This window comes from Oncorhynchus mykiss, chromosome 14, assembly GCF_057628025.1.
Source record: "Oncorhynchus mykiss isolate SJ-2025 chromosome 14, ASM5762802v1, whole genome shotgun sequence".
NCBI lineage: Eukaryota > Metazoa > Chordata > Actinopteri > Salmoniformes > Salmonidae > Oncorhynchus > Oncorhynchus mykiss.
The window spans coordinates 30,275,001-30,302,722 of record NC_143035.1 but is presented as its reverse complement, the minus strand read 5'-3'; the positions used below and the strand labels follow the sequence as shown (position 1 = coordinate 30,302,722).

Below are 27,722 nucleotides of genomic sequence, written 5' to 3'. Positions count from 1 at the left end.
AGATGACTACCTATCTCCTCTGTCTGTACCAGATGACTACCTATCTCCTCTGGCTGTACCAGATGACTACCTATCTCCTCTGGCTGTACCAGCTGACTACCTATCTCCTCTGTCTGTACCAGATGACTATCTATCTCACCTGTCTGTACCAGCTGACCATCTATCTCACCTGTCTGTCTGTACCAGATGACTATCTATCTCACCTGTCTGTACCAGCTGACTTCCTATAATACCCGCTTGTACCAGCTGACTATCTATCTCACCTGTCGGTACCAGATGACTATCTATCTCACCTGTCTGTACCAGCTGACCATCTATCTCACCTGTCTGTCTGTACCAGATGACTATCTATCTCACCTGTCTGTACCAGCTGACTACCTATCTCACCTGTATGTACCAGCTGACCATCTATCTCACCTGTCTGTCTGTACCAGATGACTATCTATCTCACCTGTCTGTACCAGCTGACTATCTATCTCACCTGTCTGTACCAGCTGACTACCTATTTTACCTGTCTGTCTGTACCAGCTGACTATCTATCTCCTCTGTCTGTACCAGATGACTATCTATCTCATCTGTCTGTCTGTACCAGATGACTATCTATCTCATCTGTCTGTCTGTACCAGATGACCATCTATCTCCTCTGTCTGTACCAGATGACCATCTATCTCCTCTGTCTGTACCAGCTGACTACCTATTTTACCTGTCTGTCTGTACCAGCTGACTATCTATCTCATCTGTCTGTACCAGATTACTATCTATCTCACCTGTCTGTACCAGATTACTATCTATCTCCTCTGTCTGTACCAGATGTCTATCTATCTCCTCTGTCTGTCTGTACCAGATGACTGTCTATCTCCTCTGTCTGTCTGTACCAGATGACTATCTATCTCCTCTGACTGTCTGTACCAGCTGACTGTCTATCTCCTCTGTCTGTCTGTACCAGCTGACTGTCTATCTCCTCTGTCTGTCTGTACCAGATGACTGTCTTTCTTCTCTGTCTGTCTGTACCAGCTGACTATCTATCTCTCCTGTCAGTACCAGCTGACTATCTATCTCTCCTGTCAGTACCAGCTGACTATCTATCTCTCCTCTCAGTGCCAGCTGACTATCTATCTCACCTGTCTGTACCAGATGACTATCTATCTCACCTGTCAGTACCAGCTGACTATCTATCTCACCTGTCAGTACCAGATGACTATCTATCTCCTCTGTCTGTACCAGATGACTATCTATCTCCTCTGTCTGTCTGTACCATATTACTATCTATCTCCTCTGTCTGTCTGTACCAGATGTCTATCTATCTCCTCTGTCTGTCTATACCAGATGACTATCTATCTCCTCTGTCTGTCTGTACCAGCTGACTATCTATCTCCTCTGTCTGTACCAGATGACTATCTATCTCCTCTGTCTGTACCAGCTGACTATCTATCTCCTCTGTCTGTCTGTACCAGATGACTACCTATCTCCTCTGTCTGTACCAGATGACTACCTATCTCCTCTGGCTGTACCAGATGACTACCTATCTCCTCTGTCTGTACCAGATAACTACCTATCTCCTCTGGCTGTACCAGATGACTACCTATCTCCTCTGTCTGTACCAGATGACTATCTATCTCACCTGTCTGTCTGTACCAGATGACTATCTATCTCACCTGTCTGTACCAGCTGACTTCCTATAATACCCGCTTGTACCAGCTGACTATCTATCTCACCTGTCAGTACCAGATGACTATCTATCTCACCTGTCTGTACCAGCTGACCATCTATCTCACCTGTCTGTCTGTACCAGATGACTATCTATCTCACCTGTATGTACCAGCTGACCATCTATCTCACCTGTCTGTCTGTACCAGATGACTATCTATCTCACCTGTCTGTACCAGCTGACTATCTATCTCACCTGTCAGTACCAGCTGACTATCTATCTCACCTGTCTGTACCAGCTGACTACCTATTTTACCTGTCTGTCTGTACCAGCTGACTATCTATCTCCTCTGTCTGTACCAGATGACTATCTATCTCATCTGTCTGTCTGTACCAGATGACCATCTATCTCCTCTGTCTGTACCAGATGACCATCTATCTCCTCTGTCTGTACCAGCTGACTACCTATTTTACCTGTCTGTCTGTACCAGCTGACTATCTATCTCACCTGTCTGTACCAGATTACTATCTATCTCCTCTGTCTGTACCAGATGTCTATCTATCTCCTCTGTCTGTCTGTACCAGATGACTGTCTATCTCCTCTGTCTGTCTGTACCAGATGACTATCTATATCACCTGTCTGTCTGTACCAGATGACTATCTATCTCACCTGTCTGTCTGTACCAGATAACTATCTATCTCCTCTGTCTGTCTGTACCAAATGACTGTCTATCTCCTCTGTCTGTCTGTACCAGCTGACTGTCTATCTCCTCTGTCTGTCTGTACCAGATGACTGTCTATCTTCTCTGTCTGTCTGTACCAGCTGACTATCTATCTCTCCTGTCAGTACCAGCTGACTATCTATCTCTCCTGTCAGTACCAGCTGACTATCTATCTCTCCTGTCAGTACCAGCTGACTATCTATCTCACCTGTCTGTACCAGCTGACTATCTATCTCACCTGTCAGTACCAGCTGACTATCTATCTCACCTGTCAGTACCAGCTGACTATCTATCTCACCTGTCTGTACCAGCTGACTATCTATCTCACCTGTCTGTCTATACCAGATGACTATCTATCTCCTCTGTCTGTCTGTACCAGATTACTATCTATCTCCTCTGTCTGTCTGTACCAGATGTCTATCTATCTCCTCTGTCTGTCTATACCAGATGACTATCTATCTCCTCTCTCTGTACCAGATGACTATCTATCTCCTCTGTCTGTCTGTACCAGATTACTATCTATCTCCTCTGTCTGTCTGTACCAGATGTCTATCTATCTCCTCTGTCTGTCTATACCAGATGACTATCTATCTCCTCTGTCTGTCTGTACCAGATTACTATCTATCTCCTCTGTCTGTCTGTACCAGATGTCTATCTATCTCCTCTGTCTGTCTATACCAGATTACTATCTATCTCCTCTGTCTGTCTGTACCAGCTGACTATCTATCTCCTCTGTCTGTACCAGATGTCTATCTATCTCCTCTGTCTGTCTATACCAGATTACTATCTATCTCCTCTGTCTGTCTGTACCAGCTGACTATCTATCTCCTCTGTCTGTACCAGATGACTACCTATCTCCTCTGGCTGTACCAGATGACTACCTATCTCCTCTGTCTGTACCAGATGACTACCTATCTCCTCTGGCTGTACCAGATGACTACCTATCTCCTCTGTCTGTACCAGATGACTATCTCTCTGAGATCAATCTTTGGACTGAGACATGAAACTAAGAATGTAGAATGCACCTTCTGTAAAACTTCATGTACTCTCTTTCCCAGTACAGTATCTTCCTGTGTATGACTTGGGGTCACTGATGGATTGCTGTATAACATAAACTATGTCTTAAATGATAGCCTACTCCCTATATAGTGCACTTTCTTAGACTAGGGCCCATAGGGACCACTATATAGGGATTAGGATGTTATATGGGATGCAGACTAACTCTAAACTGTGTTCTTGTGTTAACAGTCCACTCATCTCTCCACAGACAATCTCCCAGCCACCAAAAGCAGGACCAGCGAAGATCTAATCACATCCTCCAGACTGTCTACCTACTCTCCAGAACCCTACACACAGTCAGAGTCTGACAACTACCCCTATCCCAGATCCCCTAAAGGTACAACATACACCCTACAACCTAGACCCTACACCCTAGACCCTACTCTCCAGAACCCTACACACAGTCAGAGTCTGACTCCTACCCCTATCCCAGCTCTCCTAAAGGTATAACCTACACCCTACACCCTACTCTCCAGAACCCTCCACACAGTCAGAGTCTGACTCCTACCCCTATCCCAGCTCCCCTAAAGGTATAACCTACACCCTACACCCTACTCTCCAGAACCCTACACACAGTCAGTCTGAATCCTACCCCTATCCCAGCTCCCCTAAAGGTACAACCCACACCCTAGACCCTACACCCTACTCTCCAGAACCCTACACACAGTCAGAGTCTGACTCCTACCCCTATCCCAGCTCCCCTAAAGGTACAACCTACACCCTAGACCCTACTCCAGAACCCTACACACAGTCAGAGTCTGACTCCTACCCCTATCCCAGCTCCCCTAAAGGTACAACCTAAACCCTACACCCTACACCCTACTCTCCAGAACCCTACACACAGTCACAGTCTGACTCCTACCCCTATCCCAGCTCCCCTAAAGGTACAACCTACACCCTACACCCTACACCAGAACCCTACACACAGTCAGAGTCTGACTCCTACCCCTATCCCAGCTCCCCTAAAGGTACAACCTAAACCCTACACCCTACACCCTACTCTCCAGAACCCTACACACAGTCACAGTCTGACTCCTACCCCTATCCCAGCTCCCCTAAAGGTACAACCTACACCCTACACCCTACTCTCCAGAACCCTACACACAGTCACAGTCTGACTCCTACCCCTATCCCAGCTCCCCCAAAGGTATAACCTACACCCTACACCATACTCTCCAGAACCCTACACACAGTCACAGTCTGACTCCTACCCCTATCCCAGCTCCCCTAAAGGTACAACCTACACCCTACACCCTACTCTCCGGAACCCTACACACAGTCACAGTCTGACTCCTACCCCTATCCCAGCTCCCCTAAAGGTACAACCTAAACCCTACACCCTACACCCTACTCTCCAGAACCCTACACACAGTCACAGTCTGACTCCTACCCCTATCCCAGCTCCCCCAAAGGTACAACCTACACCCTACAACCTAAACCCTACACCCTAGACCCTACTCATCAGAAGTCTACATACAGTCTATCTACCCTACACACAGTCAGAGTCTGACTCCTACCCCTATCCCAGCTCCCCTAAAGGTACAACCTACACCCTACACATTAACCCCTATACCCTAGACCCTACTCATCAGAAGTCTACATACAGTCTATCTACACACAACTAACAGTTGTTTTGTATGTGACCATCGGTGAATATATCTGTCTTTAAAAGATTAAGGCATTTCTAAGGAACTCTATATATATCTATCCTACTGTCAATCTATCTTTCCCCAGCTCTCCGTGCTCCTAGGAGAAGGTATTCTACAGGAGGAGATGAAGAGAACTGGAGTCACAGCAGTCTTCAAAGAGTGAGACTCTCTCTCTCTCTCTCTCTCTCTCTCTCTCTCTCTCTCTCTCTCTCTATCTCTCTCTATCTCTCTCCCTCTCTGTGTAATTATTCCATATCTACTCTCATATTTATTTGTGGAATAATATTTGTATTTATTCTCTTCTACTTTCTCTCTCTCTCCCTCTATCTCCCCTCTCTCTTCCCCCGGTCTCTCTCTCTCTCTCTCTCTCTCTCTCTCTCTCTCTCTATCTCTCTCCCTCTCTCTCTCAGATCCAGAGTGGTATAGGGAGGATGATCCTAAAGGAGGAGATGAAAGCTAGATCTGGTTGCTATGACAACGACCCTTGGGGCAGCGCCCGGAATTCCCGCAGCGGCAGCAAGGAGGCTCTCACCACTACTAGCTACAACAGCACCGGCTACAACAACACTGTCAATGGCTGTAAGTGTGTTGTGACTGTGTTGTATTGAATCATCTTCACTTTGTTTGTTTTCCTCTTTATCTAACACTCTCCTTCTCCCCCCTGCTCCTCCTCCTCTCCTTCTCCCCCTGCTCCTCCTCGTCTCCTTCTCCCCCTGCTCCTCCTCCTCTCCTTCTCCCCCTGCTCCTCCTCGTCTCCTTCTCCCCTGCTCCTTCTCCCCCTGCTCCTCCTCGTCTCCTTCTCCCCCTGCTCCTCCTCCTCTCCTTCTCCCTCTGCTCCTCCTCCTCTCCTCCCTCCCCCATCCCTTCTCTACTCCTCTCATCCAGTCTTTCCAAGCCTCATTGCTGCTTTGATGTGCTGTATTCATCTCAGTGCATCATGGGTACCCAGCATGCTCTGCTCAGTTTGTTTGTTTGAAACCAAAGACAATACAGTATGAAGATAGGCAGAAACTGCTTTTCCAATAGAAATCCTCGATCACACTTGTAGGCGATGTCATGGCGACATTGGCTAGCTAAGCTCATGCGCAGAAACACGTCATTGAGTCTAACGTTCATCTCGCGCGGAACTGCGCATGTGCAGGCCATCAAATCAAATCAAATCAAATCCTTCGATATAAAGTTGTTTTTAACAAAAAGTAAAAGATGTCAGTTGGTGACTTTCATGAGGTTGGTGTAATAACATGTTCAACTAGTGAAGACATTGGTTCTGATCTAGGTTGTGCCTGTAGATAGAGAAAATGAACAGTTAATGAAGAATCTCTCACTTTTCTCATTGACTTCTCAGAGCCCAAACCCCGGCCTGGTTTGATTGGTCTGTTTCACAAGCGTCCCTGGAAGTCTCATGATGTTGTACCTCTGGGTTTAGAAACGCTGTGGTGAAAGTCCTCTAAATGTCAAATCTTTCAGGAGGTTCTCTCTTTCTCTCTCTGTGTGTCTCTCTTTCTGTCTCTCTAATCTAATCTCACTAATCCTGTTTTCCTTGGTTTCTCTCCCTCAGCTCCTCCATCCCATTACAGCTTAGACAGTGGTGAGTACAGCAGTGAAACACTATTACGTACATAACATACTGTGCCACCTTACATTTAATATATGTGTTTGTAAACATCGCCCTCTACTGTGCATTGATGAGAGAGACATGAAGGCACATTCAGTTGGTTGTCAATCTCTTTCCTGATTTACTCTGATATATTAAGATTTATATATGACCCCCAACTGTAAAGCAGTTGTGACAACTTATGTAAAAAGATCTTTATAAATATATTGTATTGATTGACTGCTTTCCTCTGTTCCAGACTCGTACAAGTCAGCCTCTCTACCAGGATACAGGCGGAACGGTGTCAACAGGGTGACCATCAACACTATAATATCCTTTACCTATACAGTTATGATCAAATCTCTTGAGATGAAAATGTATTTTGACAGAAAGACCTATTTCCAGGAGGCAGCGACCGAACATTCTTTACATAGAAGGCTGTAATTCAAGCCAACCTCCTAGTTGTCATGGAAGCTTACTTGACAAACACAGCTGTAGCATCACTAACAGGTGTCCATGTGTATCCCTGCAGCCCCAGAGTGCAGCCGCAGACTACTACGAACAGTATGACAGCAGCAGTGAAGTCAACTGGGGAACCAGAGGTAGGAGGGCTGTGTAACCTCCCTGGGTTCAGGTCTCAATACATTTATAACATTGTGGGATTTCCTTATTGCATGATTGTAATCAGGTATTTTTTTCAATTTTTCTCTCCTGCAGAATACAAGGTAAGGGTCTGAACGTTGGTTGGAAAGTGGAGTGGACTGTCAAGCAGTATTCTACAATAACCAGCACGATGTTACACTGTATTCTCCAAGTGGTGTGTTATGAACCTCTGGTGGGGAGAAAGACAAGTCCTACTGGATCACAAAGACTGTGGTTTGTTCATGTAAGGCACTAGGACACTGTAGGCCAGTATAGCTGCTCTCTCTCATTCCTGGCTCAATGACCCTACCAGAGGGCAGCAGTAGAGTCATGGCATCCTGCCCTGGTCTGCCCTAGTCAAAGGGTCACAGGCCAGCTTCCACACTTTAAAAATACACCCTCCCTTCCTTGAAGTAATCACCAATCTAACACAACTGAAAACCTTTAAGAAATGGTTCTGTCACATAGCTTTCACCCAGTTATGTTCGATTAGGAATTCCTTCAAGGGAGAGAGGAAGGAAGAATGCTTTGTCAAAGAATTCTAACAGGACATGGGCTGACAGAACAAAGAGGTCACTGGACATTTCTTTCAGCCCTCCCAATAGAGGGTTGTTGACCTTTTGGATGAACATTGTGTCACAAATGAAGAAGCATCAGGAAAATTCTGCTTCCTGACCATATGAGGATAGGGTAGGAGAGACTTCCTGAGAGAGAAATGGAAATGGAAGGACTGCCAATAATCATCTCATTCTATAGAACACCTCTACTATGTTCCATACAATGGCTTCTATGCTGTGATTACAAAGGAAACCGCGGTGTTATGACTGAAGCTGTTCACCTGAGATATGTGGTTTGTGGTCAATTCCATTTCACTTCAATCAATTCAGGAAGTAACATGAAATTGCAAGTATTATCAGAATAGGAATTGGAATTTAAGTGTACTTCCTGATTTGAACCCAACCCTGTTAACTACATATATCTTCTACCTCTATCTGACCTGTCTGTTGCAGGTGTACCCGTATGAAGTACTGATCGTGACCACCAGGGGGAGACACAGACTGCCTAAAGACGTAGACAGAGCCAGACTAGAGGTGAGGTTCTGACCTGGTTTAATTTGGTGGTTGATATTTCATTAAATAATATGTTCAATGCTGCCTCCTATCCTTTCTTCTAGTTAAAGGTCACTAATCCAAACATTATCCACATAGTCCACATGAGTCATACTACAGTGTCTCCCTGTGTTTCTCTGTCTTCCAGCGTCATCTGAGTCCCGAGGAGTTCCTACAGGTGTTTGGGATGAACTTGACAGAGTTTGACCGGCTGGCTCTCTGGAAGAGAAATGAAATGAAGAAACAGGCCCGACTCTTCTAACCATGGAGAGAGAGAAAATTAGAAAAGAGAGAGAGAGAGAGAGAGAAACTGTTAATGACAACAGAGACAGAGAGCGATGGCGTGAGAGAGGTCGTACATCAGAATGAGAGAGTTGCGACAGACAGACAGACAGACAGACAGACAGACAGACAGACAGACAGACAGACAGACAGACAGACAGACAGACAGACAGACAGACAGACAGACAGGGGGAATGTGTAATTTCACTGCCACAGACTGAACTAAACCCTCCCCACCACTGCCCAGGGTCAAAAGAGAGAGAGACAGAGGGAGAGACACAAAGGTCAGGAGACTTTTGGCTTTGCCTTACTATTGTGGATGATTTTATACATTATGAGTGTGCAGCACCAGCAAACTAAGTGACTAGAATGTAGATATCATTTGCACCACTTTATCAGAATGAATGAATGAATTAATTAATGGATGGACGAATAAACACACAATGCTTATGTTTTTTAAATGGATGCTCATTGATGATCATTTCTCCTTCTACTTTACTACTTGTATCTTGTGGTTAACAGTGATACTGGCAGCATGCCCATCTTTTAATGACATCATACCTATATTTGAATGACATCATACCTGTATTCCAATGACATCATGAAATGATTTTTCTGAGAATGAAAACATTGCTTCACATTGTGAATGTGTACGGTACAAAATAAGGATTTTTGCTCCATCAGATATGATAACTATTCACACAACGACAGGCTACAGACTGGATGTATTCACTGTCAGGAAAACGAACACATGCTAGACGTACCTGCTGTAGCGTTGTGATAGAGGGAACACTATTGCTTACACACGGGGATAATGTCCGTCTTTAGTTGAACTACGAATACGTATTCCTCTTGGAACATTTGCATGAACAAACATTAAATACAGTTTGTATTGCGGACATGAAATGAGAAGTGTGCAGCTTGGTGAACATACAGTTGTAGGCTACAGTTGTTTGCAGTTATGAAGACGTACCCAGAGTCACAACACGTAGGTTGCAGATGAACATTCATAACACAATATTCAGACGGTTGGTTCCTTTGAGACGTATTGATCCTACTCCTGGGCTGAAAACGTGTTCAGTACAGGGATGCATTCTTAGTCCGGGTCTTATTTGATCAAATGTATAATTCGTTTTAATTTGAAACTACAAAACATACTGTAACTATATCCTTTTCATAGCTATTTACAGTTACATCATGTATCATTTATTCCAATAAAATGATGTTTTCATGTGTATGTGACTGTCAATGGAATCAATGAATGAATGAATATGTGTGTGTATATGTAAGTTGTACTTCTGCATCATGGGGTGAACCCACAACCATCTGTGCCACCAAGACTCAGACCTTTTTGCAGTTAGAGATAGGTAGGAAGGGTTATTGCCATACTGCTCTATGAGGGTACTAGCTTTAGGACCCAGCAAAGAGCGGACTGTTCATTTCTCTGCAACTTCATTGAGAGAGGCAGAGAGAGAGAGAGAGAGAGAGAAAGAGAGAAAGGGAGTCTGCTATGTATCAAGTGTAGCTGTCAGCGCGGTCTCACATGGAGCTGCTCTCCGTCACAGTCTCCGGATGAGCCCAGGAAACCACCTCTCTCTCATCCATTACTTCCACCGGGATGGACACCAACAACAGATGTAAGTGTCAGTCTTAATCCACTTTTCATTTCAAGTTAATCCATAGTGTGAAATGACACAAAGTAAGCTATTATGTAGCTATTATTTCAAAGTTATGCAACTGGGTTTTTTAAACCAACCAATAGGGATATGTGCATAAATTGCAACTTTAATTTCACTGTTTTTTGACATGGGAACTGCTGCCATACTGCTACACAAACTCAGTTTATTATTAATGCATAGAGAAGGCTAATTGTAGAGAGGCTAACTGTAGTGTAATTGCCTGTTTAGGATTCTCATAATTTTGTTGACAACTTAGTAAACATCAGAACAGCCCTTTGCAGAGAATTGGATTGTTGGAATAATTTTTATATTACTATGGACTAAGTGCGCTGTCCGTTGGCCATAGGCTTTAGAAAAATGTGATCGTCCAGAATACTTGGAATGATTGTCGGTTTACCACCTTACTGTGTTTAGTTTGACTTGTCTTCGTAAGCGGTGCAAATCGTCTCCCAACCCTTCCCCTAGCCTTCCCCCTCCAACACTGCAGGCAGCGATACGTTTTATCCTAGCATTCCCCCTCCAACCCTGCAGGCAGCGATACGTTTTCTCCTAGCCTTCCCTCTCCAACACTGCAGGCAGCGATACGTTTTCCCGTAGCCTTCCCACTCCAACGCTGCAGGCAGTGATACGTTTTATCCTAGCCTTCCCCCTCCAACACTGCAGGCAGCGATACGTTTTCCCCTAGCCTTCCCACTCCAACGCTGCAGGCAGTGATACGTTTTATCCTAGCCTTCCCCCACCAACCCTGCAGGCAGCGATACGTTTTATCCTAGCCTTCCCCGTCCAACCCTGCAGGCAGCGATACGTTTTCTCCTAGCCTTCCCTCTCCAACACTGCAGGCAGCGATACGTTTTCCCCTAGCCTTCCCACTCCAACGCTGCAGGCAGTGATACGTTTTATCCTAGCCTTCCCCCTCCAACACTGCAGGCAGCGATACGTTTTATCCTAGCCTTCCCCCTCCAACACTGCAGGCAGCGATACGTTTTATCCTAGCCTTCCCACTCCAACGCTGCAGGCAGTGATACGTTTTATCCTAGCCTTCCCCCACCAACACTGCAGGCAGCGATACGTTTTATCCTAGCCTTCCCACTCCAACGCTGCAGGCAGTGATACGTTTTCTCCTAGCCTTCCCCCACCAACACTGCAGGCAGTGATACGTTTTATCCTAGCCTTCCCCCACCAACACTGCAGGCAGCGATACGTTTTATCCTAGCCTTCCCCCTCCAACACTGCAGGCAGCGATACGTTTTATCCTAGCCTTCCCCCACCAACACTGCAGGCAGCGATACGTTTTATCCTAGCCTTCCCCCTCCAACACTGCAGGCAGCGATACGTTTTATCCTAGCCTTCCCTCTCCAACACTGCAGGCAGCGATACGTTTTCTCCTAGCCTTCCCCCTCCAACCCTGCAGGCAGCGATACGTTTTCTCCTAGCCTTCCCCCACCAACACTGCAGGCAGCGATGCGTTTTATCCTAGCCTTCCCCCACCAACACTGCAGGCAGCGATACGTTTTATCCTAGCCTTCCCCCACCAACACTGCAGGCAGCGATACGTTTTATCCTAGCCTTCCCCCACCAACACTGCAGGCAGCGATACGTTTTATCCTAGCCTTCCCCCTCCAACCCTGCAGGCAGCGATACGTTTTCTCCTAGCCTTCCCCCTCCAACACTGCAGGCAGCGATGCGTTTTCTCCTAGTCTTCCCCCTACAACACTGCAGGCAGCGATACGTTTTCTCCTAGCCTTCCCCCACCAACACTGCAGGCAGCGATGCGTTTTATCCTAGCCTTCCCCCACCAACACTGCAGGCAGCGATACGTTTTATCCTAGCCTTCCCCCACCAACACTGCAGGCAGCGATACGTTTTATCCTAGCCTTCCCCCTCCAACCCTGCAGGCAGCGATACGTTTTCTCCTAGCCTTCCCCCTCCAACACTGCAGGCAGCGATGCGTTTTCTCCTAGTCTTCCCCCTCCAACACTGCAGGCAGCGATACGTTTTCTCCTAGTCTTCCCCCTACAACACTGCAGGCAGCGATACGTTTTCTCCTAGCCTTCCCCCACCAACACTGCAGGCAGCGATACGTTTTCTCCTAGCCTTCCCTCTCCAACACTGCAGGCAGCGATACGTTTTCTCCTAGTCTTCCCCCTCCAACCCTGCAGGCAGCGATACGTTTTCTCCTAGCCTTCCCCCTCCAACACTGCAGGCAGCGATGCGTTTTCTCCTAGTCTTCCCCCACCAACACTGCAGGCAGCGATACGTTTTATCCTAGCCTTCCCCCTCCAACACTGCAGGCAGTGATACGTTTTATCCTAGTCTTTCCCCTACAACACTGCAGGCAGCGATACGTTTTCTCCTAGCCTTCCCCCTCCAACACTGCAGGCAGCGATACGTTTTCTCCTAGTCTTCCCCCTCCAACACTGCAGGCAGCGATGCGTTTTCTCCTAGTCTTCCCCCACCAACACTGCAGGCAGCGATACGTTTTATCCTAGCCTTCCCCCTCCAACACTGCAGGCAGTGATACGTTTTATCCTAGTCTTCCCCCTACAACACTGCAGGCAGCGATACGTTTTCTCCTAGCCTTCCCCCTCCAACACTGCAGGCAGCGATACGTTTTCTCCTAGCCTTCCCTCTCCAACACTGCAGGCAGCGATACGTTTTATCCTAGTCTTCCCCCTCCAACACTGCAGGCAGCGATACGTTTTCTCCCAGCCTTCCCCCTCCAACACTGCAGGCAGCGATACGTTTTCTCCTAGCCTTCCCCCTCCAACACTGCAGGCAGCGATACGTTTTCTCCTAGCCTTCCCCCTCCAACACTGCAGGCAGCGATACGTTTTCTCCTAGCCTTCCCGCACCAACCCTGCAGGCAGCGATACGTTTTCCCCTAGCCTTCCCCCTCCAACGCTTGCGATACGTTTTCTCCTAGCATTCCCCCACCAACGCTGCAGGCAGCGATACGTTTTATCCTAGCATTCCCGCACCAGCGCTGTGCTCCGTTCAGTACAAGTTCTGTCCTTCTCTGCCTTCATGTACTCTCCTCCACGGATCTGATAGAACTGGGTAAGTGCAGTGGCGATTTTAGCTTGTAAATCTTGGTGGGGCAAGCCACTACACAACACAGCCACTACACAACACAACACAACCACTACACAACACAGCCACAACACAACACAGCCACTACACAACACAACCACTACACAACCACGACCACTACACAACCACTACACAACACAACCCCTACACAACACGCCCACTACACAACCACTACACAACACAACCCCTACACAACACAACCACTACACAACACAACCACTACACAACACAACACAACCACTACACAACACAACCACTACACAACACAACCACTACACAACACAACCACTACACAACACAAGACAACACAACCACTACACAACACAACCACTACACAACCACAACATAACACAACCACAACATAACACAACCACTACACAACACAACACAACCACTACACAACACAACACAAGACAACACAACCACTACACAACACAACCACTACACAACCACAACCACTACACAACACAGCCACTACACAACACAACCATTACACAACCACGACCACAACACAACCACTACACAACACAACCACTACACAACACAGCCACTACACAACACAACCACTACACAACCACGACCACAACACAACCACGACCACAACACAACCACTACACAACACAACCACTACACAACACAGCCACTACACAACACAACCACTACACAACCACGACCACAACACAACCACTACACAACACAACCACTACACAACACAACCACTACACAACACAACCACTACACAACCACTACACTACACAACACAACCCATACACAACACAACCACTACACAACACAACCACTACACAACACAACCACTACACAACACAACCACTACACGACCACGACCACAACACAACCACTACACAACACAACCACTACACAACACAACCACTACACAACACAACCACTACACAACACAACCATTACACAACACAAGACAACACAACCACTACACAACACAACCACTACACAACCACAACATAACACAACCACAACATAACACAACCACTACACAACACAACACAACCATTACACAACACAACACAACCACTACACAACACAACCACTACACAACCACAACCACTACACAACACAGCCACTACACAACACAACCACTACACAACCACGACCACAACACAACCACTACACAACACAACCACTACACAACACAGCCACTACACAACACAACCACTACACAACCACGACCACAACACAACCACGACCACAACACAACCACTACACAACACAACCACTACACAACACAGCCACTACACAACACAACCACTACACAACCACGACCACAACACAACCACTACACAACACAACCACTACACAACACAACCACTACACAACACAACCACTACACAACCACTACACTACACAACACAACCACAACACAACCCATACACAACACAACCACTACACAACACAACCACTACACAACACAACCACTACACAACACAACCACTACACAACCACGACCACAACACAACCACTACACAACACAACCACTACACAACACAACCACTACACAACACAACCACTACACAACACAACCATTACACAACACAAGACAACACAACCACTACACAACACAACCACTACACAACCACAACATAACACAACCACAACATAACACAACCACTACACAACACAACACAACCACTACACAACACAACACAACCACTACACAACACAACCACTACACAACCACAACCACTACACAACACAGCCACTACACAACACAACCACTACACAACCACGACCACAACACAACCACTACACAACACAGCCACTACACAACACAACCACTACACAACCACGACCACAACACAACCACGACCACAACACAACCACGACCACAACACAACCACTACACAACACAGCCACTACACAACACAACCACTACACAACCACGACCACAACACAACCACTACACAACACAACCACTACACAACACAACCACTACACAACACAACCACTACACAACCACTACACTACACAACACAACCACAACACAACCCATACACAACACAACCACTACACAACACAACCACTACACAACCACTACACTACACAACACAACCACAACACAACCCATACACAACACAACCACTACACAACACAACCACTACACAACACAACCACTACACAACACAACCACTACACAACCACGACCACAACACAACCACTACACAACACAACCACTACACAACACAACCACTACACAACACAACCACTACACAACACAACCACTACACAACACAAAACTAAACAATAAAGTCATTTCACTATAACGGTGACAAATGATGCCCACAAACTGTTAGGGCCTACATAAAGCTGTCCCATCAGCAGAGTCCCAACAGCAGTCCAAACATCTTACCACTGCTACACCTGGCTATCAACGGAGCCTTGTCTTGCACCGAAACACTTCATTCAGCCTCATTTACTGCATTTAAAAAAACATAGCTGATATGGCTGACTTGCTTAAACAACTGTGGTTTCTACTGACAATTGAGATGTTCAAACTATGGCATAAGGGAACAACATGCGAATAAGAGGCAATCTGTTATTTCGATTATTAAGACATTAATGAGCGAGCTAGGACAGACGTAGTCAATACAACTATTTGTTCAGCACTTTTGAAATGTACAGTTACAGAATTCAGAACATGGGCTGCTCTTACAGTATTCTCCCTGTACACCAAGTCAGAACCATATGATAAATAAAGGGGGCATATAAGCAGAGAATGAAAGATCTTACAATAAGGAGCTCCAGAAAGAGGTTCCTTACTTGGAATTCCGAGTTGGATGTGGAAAATGTATTTTCCCAGTCGGAGCTACTTTTCAGCTGTCTTGAACTTGCTGAACCCTGAGATTTCCCAGTTCCAAGTTTCCAGTTGTTTTGAACGCGGCAGGAGTCATGCTGGATTGACAGCATGGCCAAAGTTGAATGTTTATCATTTTAAGCTTGGAAAAGATACCCTTAAACTCAGACTTGGACCACACACCCACTGCACTGAATAGAAGGCTAGTGGTTGCATTGCAATGCTTGCAGTCAGCCACTGATTCCTTCCAAACTAATCATTGTTGAATTTGCGATTTCCAACTTGTGTAATGTTTATGTCTAATGGCCGATGAGCACTTACACGTTTTATCAATAATTTATCTTCGGAATTTATTTTCATATGACAAGGATTGAAAAGGATTTGCCAGTAGATTGTCGACTTGATTCATGACGATATGATGACTGCTAGCTTGCTAACTAAGATTTTGAAAGTATGATGTAGACATGATCTGTCCAATCAAAGCATTGACATAATTGTATCTGTGACCAATGACCTTGAGCCTTCTTGGATGGATACTTCTACTGTAACTCTATGGCAGCACCCAAGGGGCTTGAATTTTCAAGCTCTACCCCTAGACTTGGCGGTGACGTAGTGTTCCCATGAGTGACAGAACACTGAGCCAATCATGGCGCAACTAGAGAACATTACCAACCCCTATGCTCTGTATTTACCATTAGCTGCCCCAGCACCACAGAAAGCACTGAGCTGGGCTAAAACACCTGCATTTTGGAGCTGCCTGACTCAAGAAAGCAAAAAAATATAGTTTTTATACGGCTTTATCAACTCAAAGATTTTTTTTTTTTTTTTTTTTTTTAAATTTTGCAAACTGATATGTGACACATATTATTGCCAAAGTAACATGCAAACAGGCAACAAACCTTTTTTTAGTGAGGCTCAAAACAGATGGCTCTGCCCCACCTGCCCTGAATGACGGGTCGTCACTGGATAAGTAATACTAGTTCTGCAGAGGAAAGGCTATTACTTTCTTAGTTAGGCCCACACCTGTATCCTGTCATTTACAGCTAAATCTGTGAATGGAAGTGGACAAGGCCACATGGGAAAGGAGCAGCACTTCTGGAATGGGCCTCAGCCCTAACACCATTTGTCTGCAGCTGCTTCCATCTCCCAAGCTGTTTTACTGTGACATGACCAATGCATTCTCTCTCCAACTACAACTTCCAGTTTCCGTTGAGTGAAAGATAATCATTTTGATGTTGATACCTCACTCTCAACTACAATACGTTCTCATGACGTTTTGAAAAGAAGCCTTTTGAGTCTGTGTGGGATAGGGGTTTGTAGACACGGGTTGGTTTTCAATTTCTCTTGCACTGGTTGGGGCTTGTTGTTGGACCACGTCTCTCTCTCTCTCTCTCTCTGTCTGTTTATAACATAAAGGTTATAAAGAGATCAGCTCTGTCAGGTCTCCCACAGCGAAAGGTTTGTGTCTTTAAGACGTCCTGGATGTCACACTGTTTGGGTACTTGCAGGCTTGGCACGGCTGTGTGTGTGTGTGTGTGTGTGTGTGTGTGTGTGTGTGTGTTGTAGTAGTACAGAGCTAGATCACCCACAGGCTCTGTTAGTGTTATTCTTCCCCTTACCTTGTTCTCAGACTATGATCATGAGCTTTGGCCAAACAAACAGAAAAAAATAAATTGTTATTCCTGAAATACTATCTCCCTGGTCCTCTAATCCAAGGTCACATTGCCTTGAGATGGACGTTAAGACATGGGGGCAATTCATGATAATCTTTTGGTGTGAATCACAAAAGTAGTCACTATGTACCCTAGTCTAAAGGAGTGGACTATATAGGGAATAGGGTGCCATTTGGGAAGCAGCCCTGGATTGTAGTGTCTACTGTCTGTCTGTGCATTACAACTGGGTCAGAGAAACCAGCCCCTCGGTCCCTCACCACTGGGTCTGACTCCTCATAAATCAGAGAAAATCTTTTTATTGGCCTCACACGTTTCCCTGACTCAGTTCTCTCTAACCACACTCTGTAGTGGAGGTACAGTAACCAGTACAGTAACTAGTACAGTAATCTGGGTTCAAAATAATTTCAAATACTTTATCTGGACTTGATTGAACTTGCCTGGATGGCACAATGGAACCAATAGAATAGTCACAAGAGTGCAAAACTCACAAGTCTGGCACTCTAGGCAGACAAGAGAAAACACTCATTTTTAAAAGAGTTCAAATAGTATTTGAACCCAGGTCTGACTCTGGTCCACTAGCAGAATTTGGAGGGTTAGAGCATTGTGAAACCCAGAGCAGGATCTCAGGCCCAGTGTCACGCGGGACTAGGTGTGTGTGCAGGAATCAGACGCAGAGAGAGAGTAACGAAGTAAAGTGCTTTACTATTGCACACCAAACTGATAAGCCCAATACAATACAGGGCGCAGGACACTATACCAGACAACCCAAAACCACAGGGTGTCCAGTATAGAAAATAAAATACACCACGACCTAATATGTACACACGTAACAAAAGACAATCCCGCACAAAACAAGGGCGGGTCAAACTACTACATATAGGGAAGCTAATTAAACCAAAATACACACAGCTGAAACTAATAAGACAAAACCAACAGACAAACGAAAAAGGGATCGGTAGCGGCTAGTAGGACGACCGCCGAGCACCGCCCGAACAGGCAGGGAAGCCAACTTCGGGGGAAGTCGTGACACCCAGCTCCAGCACCCACAGCCTTCCAACCAGCCAGGCAGGCAGGGACACACATGGATGAGAAGGAACTGTAATGAAAGTAGCACAAGTACAGGAAGCTGCTCAGGTGACAGGTTTACGAGTTACATCTTCCTCTTCCTCCCTCCCTCCTTCTCCTCCTCTCTCTTCTTACTCTGTTCTCTCCCTCTCCCTCCCTCCTCCTCTTCTCTCTCTCCCTCTCTCTCTTCCTCTTCCTCACTCCTCCTCTTCTGTCCTTCTCTTCTTCACCGCTCTGTTACTAGCTTCTCTTCAGCCCTCTTTCTCTCTCCTCTTCCTCTATTCTCTATCCTCCTCTCCCTCATGTTCCTCCTTTTCCTCCCTTCTTCTCCTTTCTCCTCTATCTCTCATTTACCTCTCCTTTCCTCTTCTCTTCTCTCCCTCTACCCTCTTCCTCCCACCTCATACTCTCTCTTCTTCCTCTCTACCTCTTGATCTTCCTCTCTTCTCTACCTCTCTCCTCTTCCTTTCCTCCCTCTTCCTCTCTCCTTTTCTTCTCTCCTCTTGGCTGAAAACAAGCCAAGGAATCATCCGTTTGTAAAGCAAACACAGCAGGATCTGTGTGAGCAAAAAGCCAAGCCTAGAGAATGGAGAAATAGTGTAATGGCCTAATGCCCTGTGTGTGTGTGTGTGTGTGTGTGTGTGTGTGTGTGTGTGTGTGTGTGTGTGTGTGTGTGTGTGTGTGTGTCCAGGAGCATCAGGTGGGAGTGTGAGCAGGGAGGGGAAAGGTTGAGGTTGACCCCTCAGAGGCACATAGCATTGGTGGGATTGAATGCATCACAAATGCCACCCTATTTATGTGCACTACTTTTGACCAGAACTCATAAATCTCTTGTCAAAGTAGTGCACTTTTAAAGAAATAGGGTGGCATTTGGGGCACATTCCCACATCATCCCCTCATCCACTCATCATCCCCTTATCATCCCAGGCTGTCTGTGCTGAATCATGGTAATTGTCTCTTCAATGTGTCTGTGAGCATATGGAAAGGTTTAGCAGACACAGAACATACAGTATATCCTTATAGAGACACAACATACAGTATATCATTATAGAGGCCAGAATAATACAGAGTGACATGAAACACTCTGATCTGATCTCTGTATTCATACCTTGACCTCTCTGGTCTACGTAATACATCTGACCAGTATAGTCACACCTTGACCTCTCTGGTCTACATAATACATCTGACCTGTATAGTCACACCTTGACCTCTCTGGTCTACGTAATACATCTGACCTGTATAGTCACACCTTGACCTCTCTGGTCTACGTAATACATCTGACCTGTATAGTCACACCTTGACCTCTCTGGTCTACGTAATACATCTGACCTGTATAGTCACACCTTGACCTCTCTGGTCTACGTAATACATCTGACCTGTATAGTCACACCTTGACCTCTCTGGTCTACGTAATACATCTGACCTGTATAGTCATATCACGACCTCTCTGGTCTACATAATACATCTGACCTGTATAGTCACACCTTGACCTCTCTGGTCTACGTAATACATCTGACCTGTATAGTCACACCTTGACCTCTCTGGTCTACGTAATACATCTGACCTGTATAGTCATATCACGACCTCTCTGGTCTACATAATACATCTGACCTGTATAGTCACACCTTGACCTCTCTGGTCTACGTAATACATCTGACCTGTATAGTCACACCTTGACCTCTCTGGTCTACATAATACATCTGACCTGTATAGTCACACCTTGACCTCTCTGGTCTACATAATACATCTGACCTGTATAGTCATATCACGACCTCTCTGTGTCACAGGTGGGAATACCACACATTCCAAAGATCGTTCCAGAAAATGAAGAGGCTGTGTGCGTGCGTGCGTGCGTGCGTGCGTGTGTGTGCGTGCGTGTATGCGTGCGTGGGTGGGTGTGTGCGTGCGTGCGTGTCTGCGTGCGTGCGTGCGTGTGTGTGCGTTTACGTTGATTGTGTTACAGTTTGTGTATGCTGAGACCAGTAGAATACAATTTGACACAAAGACATGCTCTCTCAGGCTTTTGAGGAATGTGATGTTTGAATTTAAATATGTATTGAAGTTAGCACAGTTTATTTAAATATGTATTGAAGTTAGCACAGTTTATTTAAATATGTATTGAAGTTAGCACAGTTTATTTAAATATGTATTGAAGTTAGCACAGTTTATTTAAATATGTATTGAAGTTAGCACAGTTGAATTTAAATATGTATTGAAGTTAGCACAGTTTAATTTAAATATGAATTGAAGTTAGCACAGTTTAATTTAAATATGTATTGAAGTTAGCACAGTTTAATTTAAATATGTATTGAAGTTAGCACAGTTTATTTAAATATGAATTGAAGTTAGCCGGACTGATTTTAAATATGACTTGAAGTTAGCAGGTTGAAATTAAATATGAATTGAAGTTAGCCGGACTGATTTTAAATATGAATTGAAGTTAGCAGGTTGAATTTAAATATGAATTGAAGTTAGCCGGACTGATTTTAAATATGTATTGAATTTAGCACAGTTTAATTTAAATATGTATTGAAGTTAGCACAGTTGCATTTAAATACAAATTGAAGTTAGCAGGTTGAAATTAAATATGAATTGAAGTTAGCCGGACTGATTTTAAATATGAATTGAAGTTAGCAGGTTGAATTTAAATATGAATTGAAGTTAGCCGGACTGATTTTAAATATGTATTGAATTTAGCACAGTTTAATTTAAATATGTATTGAAGTTAGCACAGTTGCATTTAAATACAAATTGAAGTTAGCAGGTTGAAATTAAATATGAATTGAAGTTAGCAGGTTGAATTTAAATATGAATTGAAGTTAGCCGGACTGATTTTAAATATGTATTGAATTTAGCACAGTTTAATTTAAATATGTATTGAAGTTAGCAGGTTGAATTTAAATATGAATTGAAGTTAGCAGGACTGATTTATATATGTATTGAATTTAGCACAGTTTAATTTAAATATGTATTGAAGTTAGCACAGTTGCATTTAAATACAAATTGAAGTTAGCAGGTTGAAATTAAATATGAATTGAAGTTAGCCGGACTGATTTTAAATATGAATTGAAGTTAGCAGGTTGAATTTAAATATGAATTGAAGTTAGCCGGACTGATTTTAAATATGTATTGAATTTAGCACAGTTTAATTTAAATATGTATTGAAGTTAGCACAGTTGCATTTAAATACAAATTGAAGTTAGCAGGTTGAAATTAAATATGAATTGAAGTTAGCAGGTTGAATTTAAATATGAATTGAAGTTAGCCGGACTGATTTTAAATATGTATTGAATTTAGCACAGTTTAATTTAAATATGTATTGAAGTTAGCACAGTTGCATTTAAATACAAATTGAAGTTAGCAGGTTGAAATTAAATATGAATTGAAGTTAGCCGGACTGATTTTAAATATGAATTGAAGTTAGCAGGTTGAATTTAAATATGAATTGAAGTTAGCAGGACTGATTTTAAATATGTATTGAATTTAGCACAGTTTAATTTAAATATGTATTGAAGTTAGCACAGTTGCATTTAAATACAAATTGAAGTTAGCAGGTTGAAATTAAATATGAATTGAAGTTAGCCGGACTGATTTTAAATATGAATTGAAGTTAGCAGGTTGAATTTAAATATGAATTGAAGTTAGCCGGACTGATTTTAAATATGTATTGAATTTAGCACAGTTTAATTTAAATATGTATTGAAGTTAGCACAGTTGCATTTAAATACAAATTGAAGTTAGCAGGTTGAAATTAAATATGAATTGAAGTTAGCCGGACTGATTTTAAATATGAATTGAAGTTAGCAGGTTGAATTTAAATATGAATTGAAGTTAGCAGGACTGATTTTAAATATGTATTGAATTTAGCACAGTTTAATTTAAATATGTATTGAAGTTAGCACAGTTGCATTTAAATACAAATTGAAGTTAGCAGGTTGAAATTAAATATGAATTGAAGTTAGCCGGACTGATTTTAAATATGAATTGAAGTTAGCAGGTTGAATTTAAATATGAATTGAAGTTAGCAGGACTGATTTTAAATATGACTTGAAGTTAGCAGGACTGATTTTAAATATGACTTGAAGTTAGCAGGTTGAATTTAAATATGAATTGAAGTTAGCAGGACTGATTTTAAATATGAATTGAAGTTAGCCGGACTGATTTTAAATATGACTTGAAGTTAGCAGGTTGATTTTAAATATGAATTGAAGTTAGCAGGTTGAATTTAAATATGAATTGAAGTTAGCAGGACTGATTTTAAATATGAATTGAAGTTAGCAGGACTGATTTTAAATATGAATTGAAGTTAGCCGGACTGATTTTAAATATGAATTGAAGTTAGCAGGTTGAATTTAAATATGAATTGAAGTTAGCAGGACTGATTTTAAATATGAATTGAAGTTAGCAGGACTGATTTTAAATATGACTTGAAGTTAGCAGGTTGAATTTAAATATGAATTGAAGTTAGCAGGACTGATTTTAAATATGAATTGAAGTTAGCCGGACTGATTTTAAATATGAATTGAAGTTAGCAGGACTGATTTTAAATATGAATTGAAGTTAGCACAGGGTTATAGAGAGCGAGGGAGAGATGTAGGGAGGGAGAGAGAGGGTTATAGAGAGGCAGCGAGAGATGTAGGGAGGGAGATAGAGGGTTATAGAGAGGCAGGGAGAGATGTAGGGAGGGAGACAGAGGGTTATAGAGAAGCAGGGAGAGATGTAGGGAGGGAGACAGAGGGTTATAGAGAGGCAGGGAGAGATGTAGGGAGGGAGACAGAGGGTTATAGAGAGGCAGGGAGAGATGTAGGGAGGGAGACAGAGGGTTATAGAGAAGCAGGGAGAGATGTCGGGAGGGAGAGAGAGGAGGGAGGAACAGAAAGGGAGCACCCTCAGTGGGGTTGAAATAAACACCTTCATCCATTTTTCAGGGAAAAGCAGAGATGAGGCAAAGCTTGAAAATCAGATGCTCTTGCCGACCCTGCTCAGGTGTTTATTTTACACCTGCTATGTTAGATTAGCGAGGGAGGGAGACAGGGGGACAGGAAGAGAGAGGGAGTGGGGGGGTAGAGAAAGTGGGAGAGGGGGTTCAGAAGTTTACTTCTCATAATGAATCTGCATCAACAGCTTTTTGTGTGAAATATCACTGCTGTCATCAAACCTGATGCTGACGTTAGTATTCTCACCCTGTCATTAAACTCATTGTGATATGATTTGCATGGTTTTTGGACCTGACAGTTACAGGCTGTGACTTGTTAGCTGTCAACTCAGCTCTCTCTTGGTACAGTCACATGGACAGTATCTGAGCCGTGCAGTACTGACTAGTGGGTAGACTTGACCCTTTCAGCCACAGATCTAGTATCAGCATACCCCTCCAAATCGTATCCTTAACCATCAGAGTGGAAGAATAGAAACTGACCTTGGATCAGCGTCTAGGTGTTCCTACTCTGTTTCCTTCCTAACCGTCTGACAGACTGAGACAAGGTCTGCAGACCAAGTGGCCCCCTATTCCCTACATAGTACCCTATGGGCTCTGGTCAAAAGTTGTGCACTATAAAAGTAATAGGCTGCCTTTTGGGACACATTCAAGGTCAGCGCAGAGGTCAGGGGTCAGACGTTATGAGGTCATGAGTGAGCTCCAGTGTTCCGGGGGACCCCCTGTTACTCTGACCAACACAGTACTCAATCAAGCCCCCCCCTACATGACCAATAACTTGCATAGGCAGACAAAGAGGCTACTATTTTTCGTGTGTGTGTGTGTGTGTGTGTGCGTGTGTGTGTGTGTGTGTGTGTGTGTGTGTGTGTGTGTGTGTGTGTGTGTGTGTGTGTGTGTGTGCCTGCGTGCGTGTGTGTGTGTGTGTGTGTGTGTGTGTGTATCTGTATGTGTGTGTGTATGTGTGTGTGTGTGCCTGCGTGCGTGCGTGTTTTCTTGCCCCATCATAGGAAGCCAGCCTGTCTGTTAGACACAGTCACATATCTATGTGCTGATATCATGGGGTAGAGTGCAGATAGCAGACCTCTATTATACTGAATGAGACTTAGATCACTGGACTCTTTGTCTGCTAAACGGCTGACTCAACTCCTCCATGCCACCCCACGGGCTGGAGGGAGGGGGGGGAGAGATTTAGGGAGGGAATGAAAAACAGAGAAAGAAAGAGAGAGTGATGAATGGATGAAGGCTGTCTAGAGGTAGAAAGAAGCATTTTCTGTTCTTTGCCAGATAGTGAGAAAGTCACTCTTCTCTTCCTCATCTTCCTCCTCTTCAATGGACAGATGGTTGACTGCATGTTCACTAGTCTACAGGTCAGGCCTGTGTATTAGAGTGGGAAGCAGCTAGTCTACAGGTCAGGCCTGTGTATTAGAGTGGGAAGCAGCTAGTCTACAGGTCAGGCCTGTGTATTAGAGTGGGAAGCAGCTAGTCTACAGGTCAGGCCTGTGTATTAGAGTGGGAAGCAGCTAGTCTACAGGTCAGGCCTGTGTATTAGAGTGGGAAGCAGCTAGTCTACAGGTCAGGCCTGTGTATTAGAGTGGGAAGCAGCTAGTCTACAGGTCAGGCCTGTGTATTAGAGTGGGAAGCAGCTAGTCTACAGGTCAGGCCTGTGTATTAGAGTGGGAAGCAGCTAGTCTACAGGTCAGGCCTGTGTATTAGAGTGGGAAGCAGCTAGTCTACAGGTCAGGCCTGTGTATTAGAGTGGGAAGCAGCTAGTCTACAGGTCAGGCCTGTGCATTAGAGTGGGAAGCAGCTAGTCTACAGGTCAGGCCTGTGTATTAGAGTGGGAAGCAGCTAGTCTACAGGTCAGGCCTGTGTATTAGAGTGGGAAGCAGCTAGTCTACAGGTCAGGCCTGTGCATTAGAGTGGGAAGCAGCTAGTCTACAGGTCAGGCCTGTGTATCAGAGTGGGAAGCAGCTAGTCTACAGGTCAGGCCTGTGTATTAGAGTGGGAAGCAGCTAGTCTACAGGTCAGGCCTGTGTATTAGAGTGGGAAGCAGCTAGTCTACAGGTCAGGCCTGTGTATTAGAGTGGGAAGCAGCTAGTCTACAGGTCAGGCCTGTGTATTAGAGTGGGAAGCAGCTAGTCTACAGGTCAGGCCTGTGTATCAGAGTGGGAAGCAGCTAGTCTACAGGTCAGGCCTGTGTATTAGAGTGGGAAGCAGCTAGTCTACAGGTCAGGCCTGTGTATTAGAGTGGGAAGCAGCTAGTCTACAGGTCAGGCCTGTGTATTAGAGTGGGAAGCAGCTAGTCTACAGGTCAGGCCTGTGTATTAGAGTGGGAAGCAGCTAGTCTACAGGTCAGGCCTGTGCATTAGAGTGGGAAGCAGCTAGTCTACAGGTCAGGCCTGTGTATCAGAGGGGGACGCAGCTAGTCTACAGGTCAGGCCTGTGTATTAGAGTGGGAAGCAGCTAGTCTACAGGTCAGGCCTGTGTATTAGAGTGGGAAGCAGCTAGTCTACAGGTCAGGGCTGTGTATCAGAGGGGGACGCAGCTAGTCTACAGGTCAGGCCTGTGTATTAGAGTGGGAAGCAGCTAGTCTACAGGCCAGGCCTGTGTATCAGAGGGGAGAGCAGCTAGTCTACAGAGTGGTGGAGTGGTGGAGTGGTGGAGTGGTGGAGTGCTGGGTTTAGGGAGTGGTGGAGTGCTGGGTTTAGGGAGTGGTGGAGTGGTGGAGTGGTAGGTTTAGGGAGTGGTGGAGTGGTGGAGTGCTGGGTTTAGGGAGTGGTGGAGTGGTGGAGTGGTGGAGTGCTGGGTTTAGGGAGTGGTGGAGTGGTGGAGTGCTGGGTTTAGGGAGTGGTGGAGTGGTGGAGTGCTGGGTTTAGGGAGTGGTGGAGTGGTGGAGTGCTGGGTTTAGGGAGTGGTGGAGTGCTGGGTTTAGGGAGTGGTGGAGTGGTGGAGTGCTGGGTTTAGGGAGTGGTGGAGTGGTGGAGTGCTGGGTTTAGGGAGTGGTGGAGTGGTGGAGTGCTGGGTTTAGGGAGTGGTGGAGTGCTGGGTTTAGGGAGTGGTGGAGTGGGTGTGTGAATGAAAGTGAGACATTGCATTGCTTTGGCAATGTAAACATATGTTTCCTATACCAATAAAGCCCCTTAAATTGAGAGGGAGGGAGAGAGAGTGGTGCCTGTGTGTGTGTGTGTGTTTTTGTGCACATGTGAGAGTGTGTTTTTCACGCTCAACGGGTTACCATGTGTATCAACAATGGTCCACCACCCAAAGGACATCCAGCCAACCTGACACAACCGTGGCGCCCTGAGTGAGAGTACTCCTGTATGCATTACTGTAGTGATTGACATTTTGAGATATTGCAGTATGCAGTACAGTGTGTGGGCACATGTGCTTGCGTAGGTACTGTACCAGTCGAAAGTTTGGACACACCTACTCATTCCAGGGTTTTTCTACATTGTTGAATTATAGTGAAGACATCAAAACTATGAAATAACACATGGAATCATGTAGTAACCAAAAAAGTGTTAAATAAATCTAAATATATGTTAATTTGAGATTCTTCAAAGTAGCCACCCTTGATGACAGCTTTGCACATTCTGCCTCAGACTATACCAAACCAAATGTTTTCATCCCTATACTAGCAGTATTAACAGTACTTTTACACTATGTATTAGTGCCGAGGAATACTGATATCCAGTGTTGCCCGATTCTATTGTAAACTCAATCAGAGGGAAAATCATACTCAATATTCTCT

The 27,722-nt window shown here is 44.7% G+C and overlaps 2 protein-coding genes across 3 annotated transcripts in view; both read left to right on the top strand.

Moving 5' to 3' along the window:
- LOC110487772 (actin-binding LIM protein 3) overlaps window positions 1-9,939 on the top strand; it is a 125,036-nt gene extending 115,097 nt beyond the window's left edge. The window contains exons 15-22 of one of the 2 annotated variants that reach the window (XM_090198112.1): window positions 3,649-3,765; window positions 5,163-5,236; window positions 5,488-5,656; window positions 6,636-6,665; window positions 6,931-6,983; window positions 7,204-7,284; window positions 8,324-8,404; window positions 8,571-9,939. In XM_090198112.1, coding sequence (XP_090054238.1) covers window positions 3,649-3,765; window positions 5,163-5,236; window positions 5,488-5,656; window positions 6,636-6,665; window positions 6,931-6,983; window positions 7,204-7,284; window positions 8,324-8,404; window positions 8,571-8,684 — 719 coding nt within the window. In that variant the 3' untranslated portion in view covers window positions 8,685-9,939. Of the gene's footprint in view, window positions 1-3,648; window positions 3,766-5,162; window positions 5,237-5,487; window positions 5,657-6,635; window positions 6,666-6,930; window positions 6,984-7,203; window positions 7,291-8,323; window positions 8,405-8,570 lie in introns of those variants that run through there. The other variant, XM_090198111.1, reaches the window with a different exon arrangement.
- Window positions 9,940-10,195: 256 nt separating this feature from the next.
- Window positions 10,196-27,722, top strand: part of LOC110487776 (actin filament-associated protein 1-like 1) — a 73,385-nt gene continuing 55,858 nt past the window's right edge. The window contains exon 1 of the mRNA XM_036943285.2: window positions 10,196-10,341. Within this exon, the coding sequence (XP_036799180.2) occupies window positions 10,323-10,341 (19 nt within the window). The 5' untranslated portion in view covers window positions 10,196-10,322. The remainder of the gene's footprint in view (window positions 10,342-27,722) is intronic.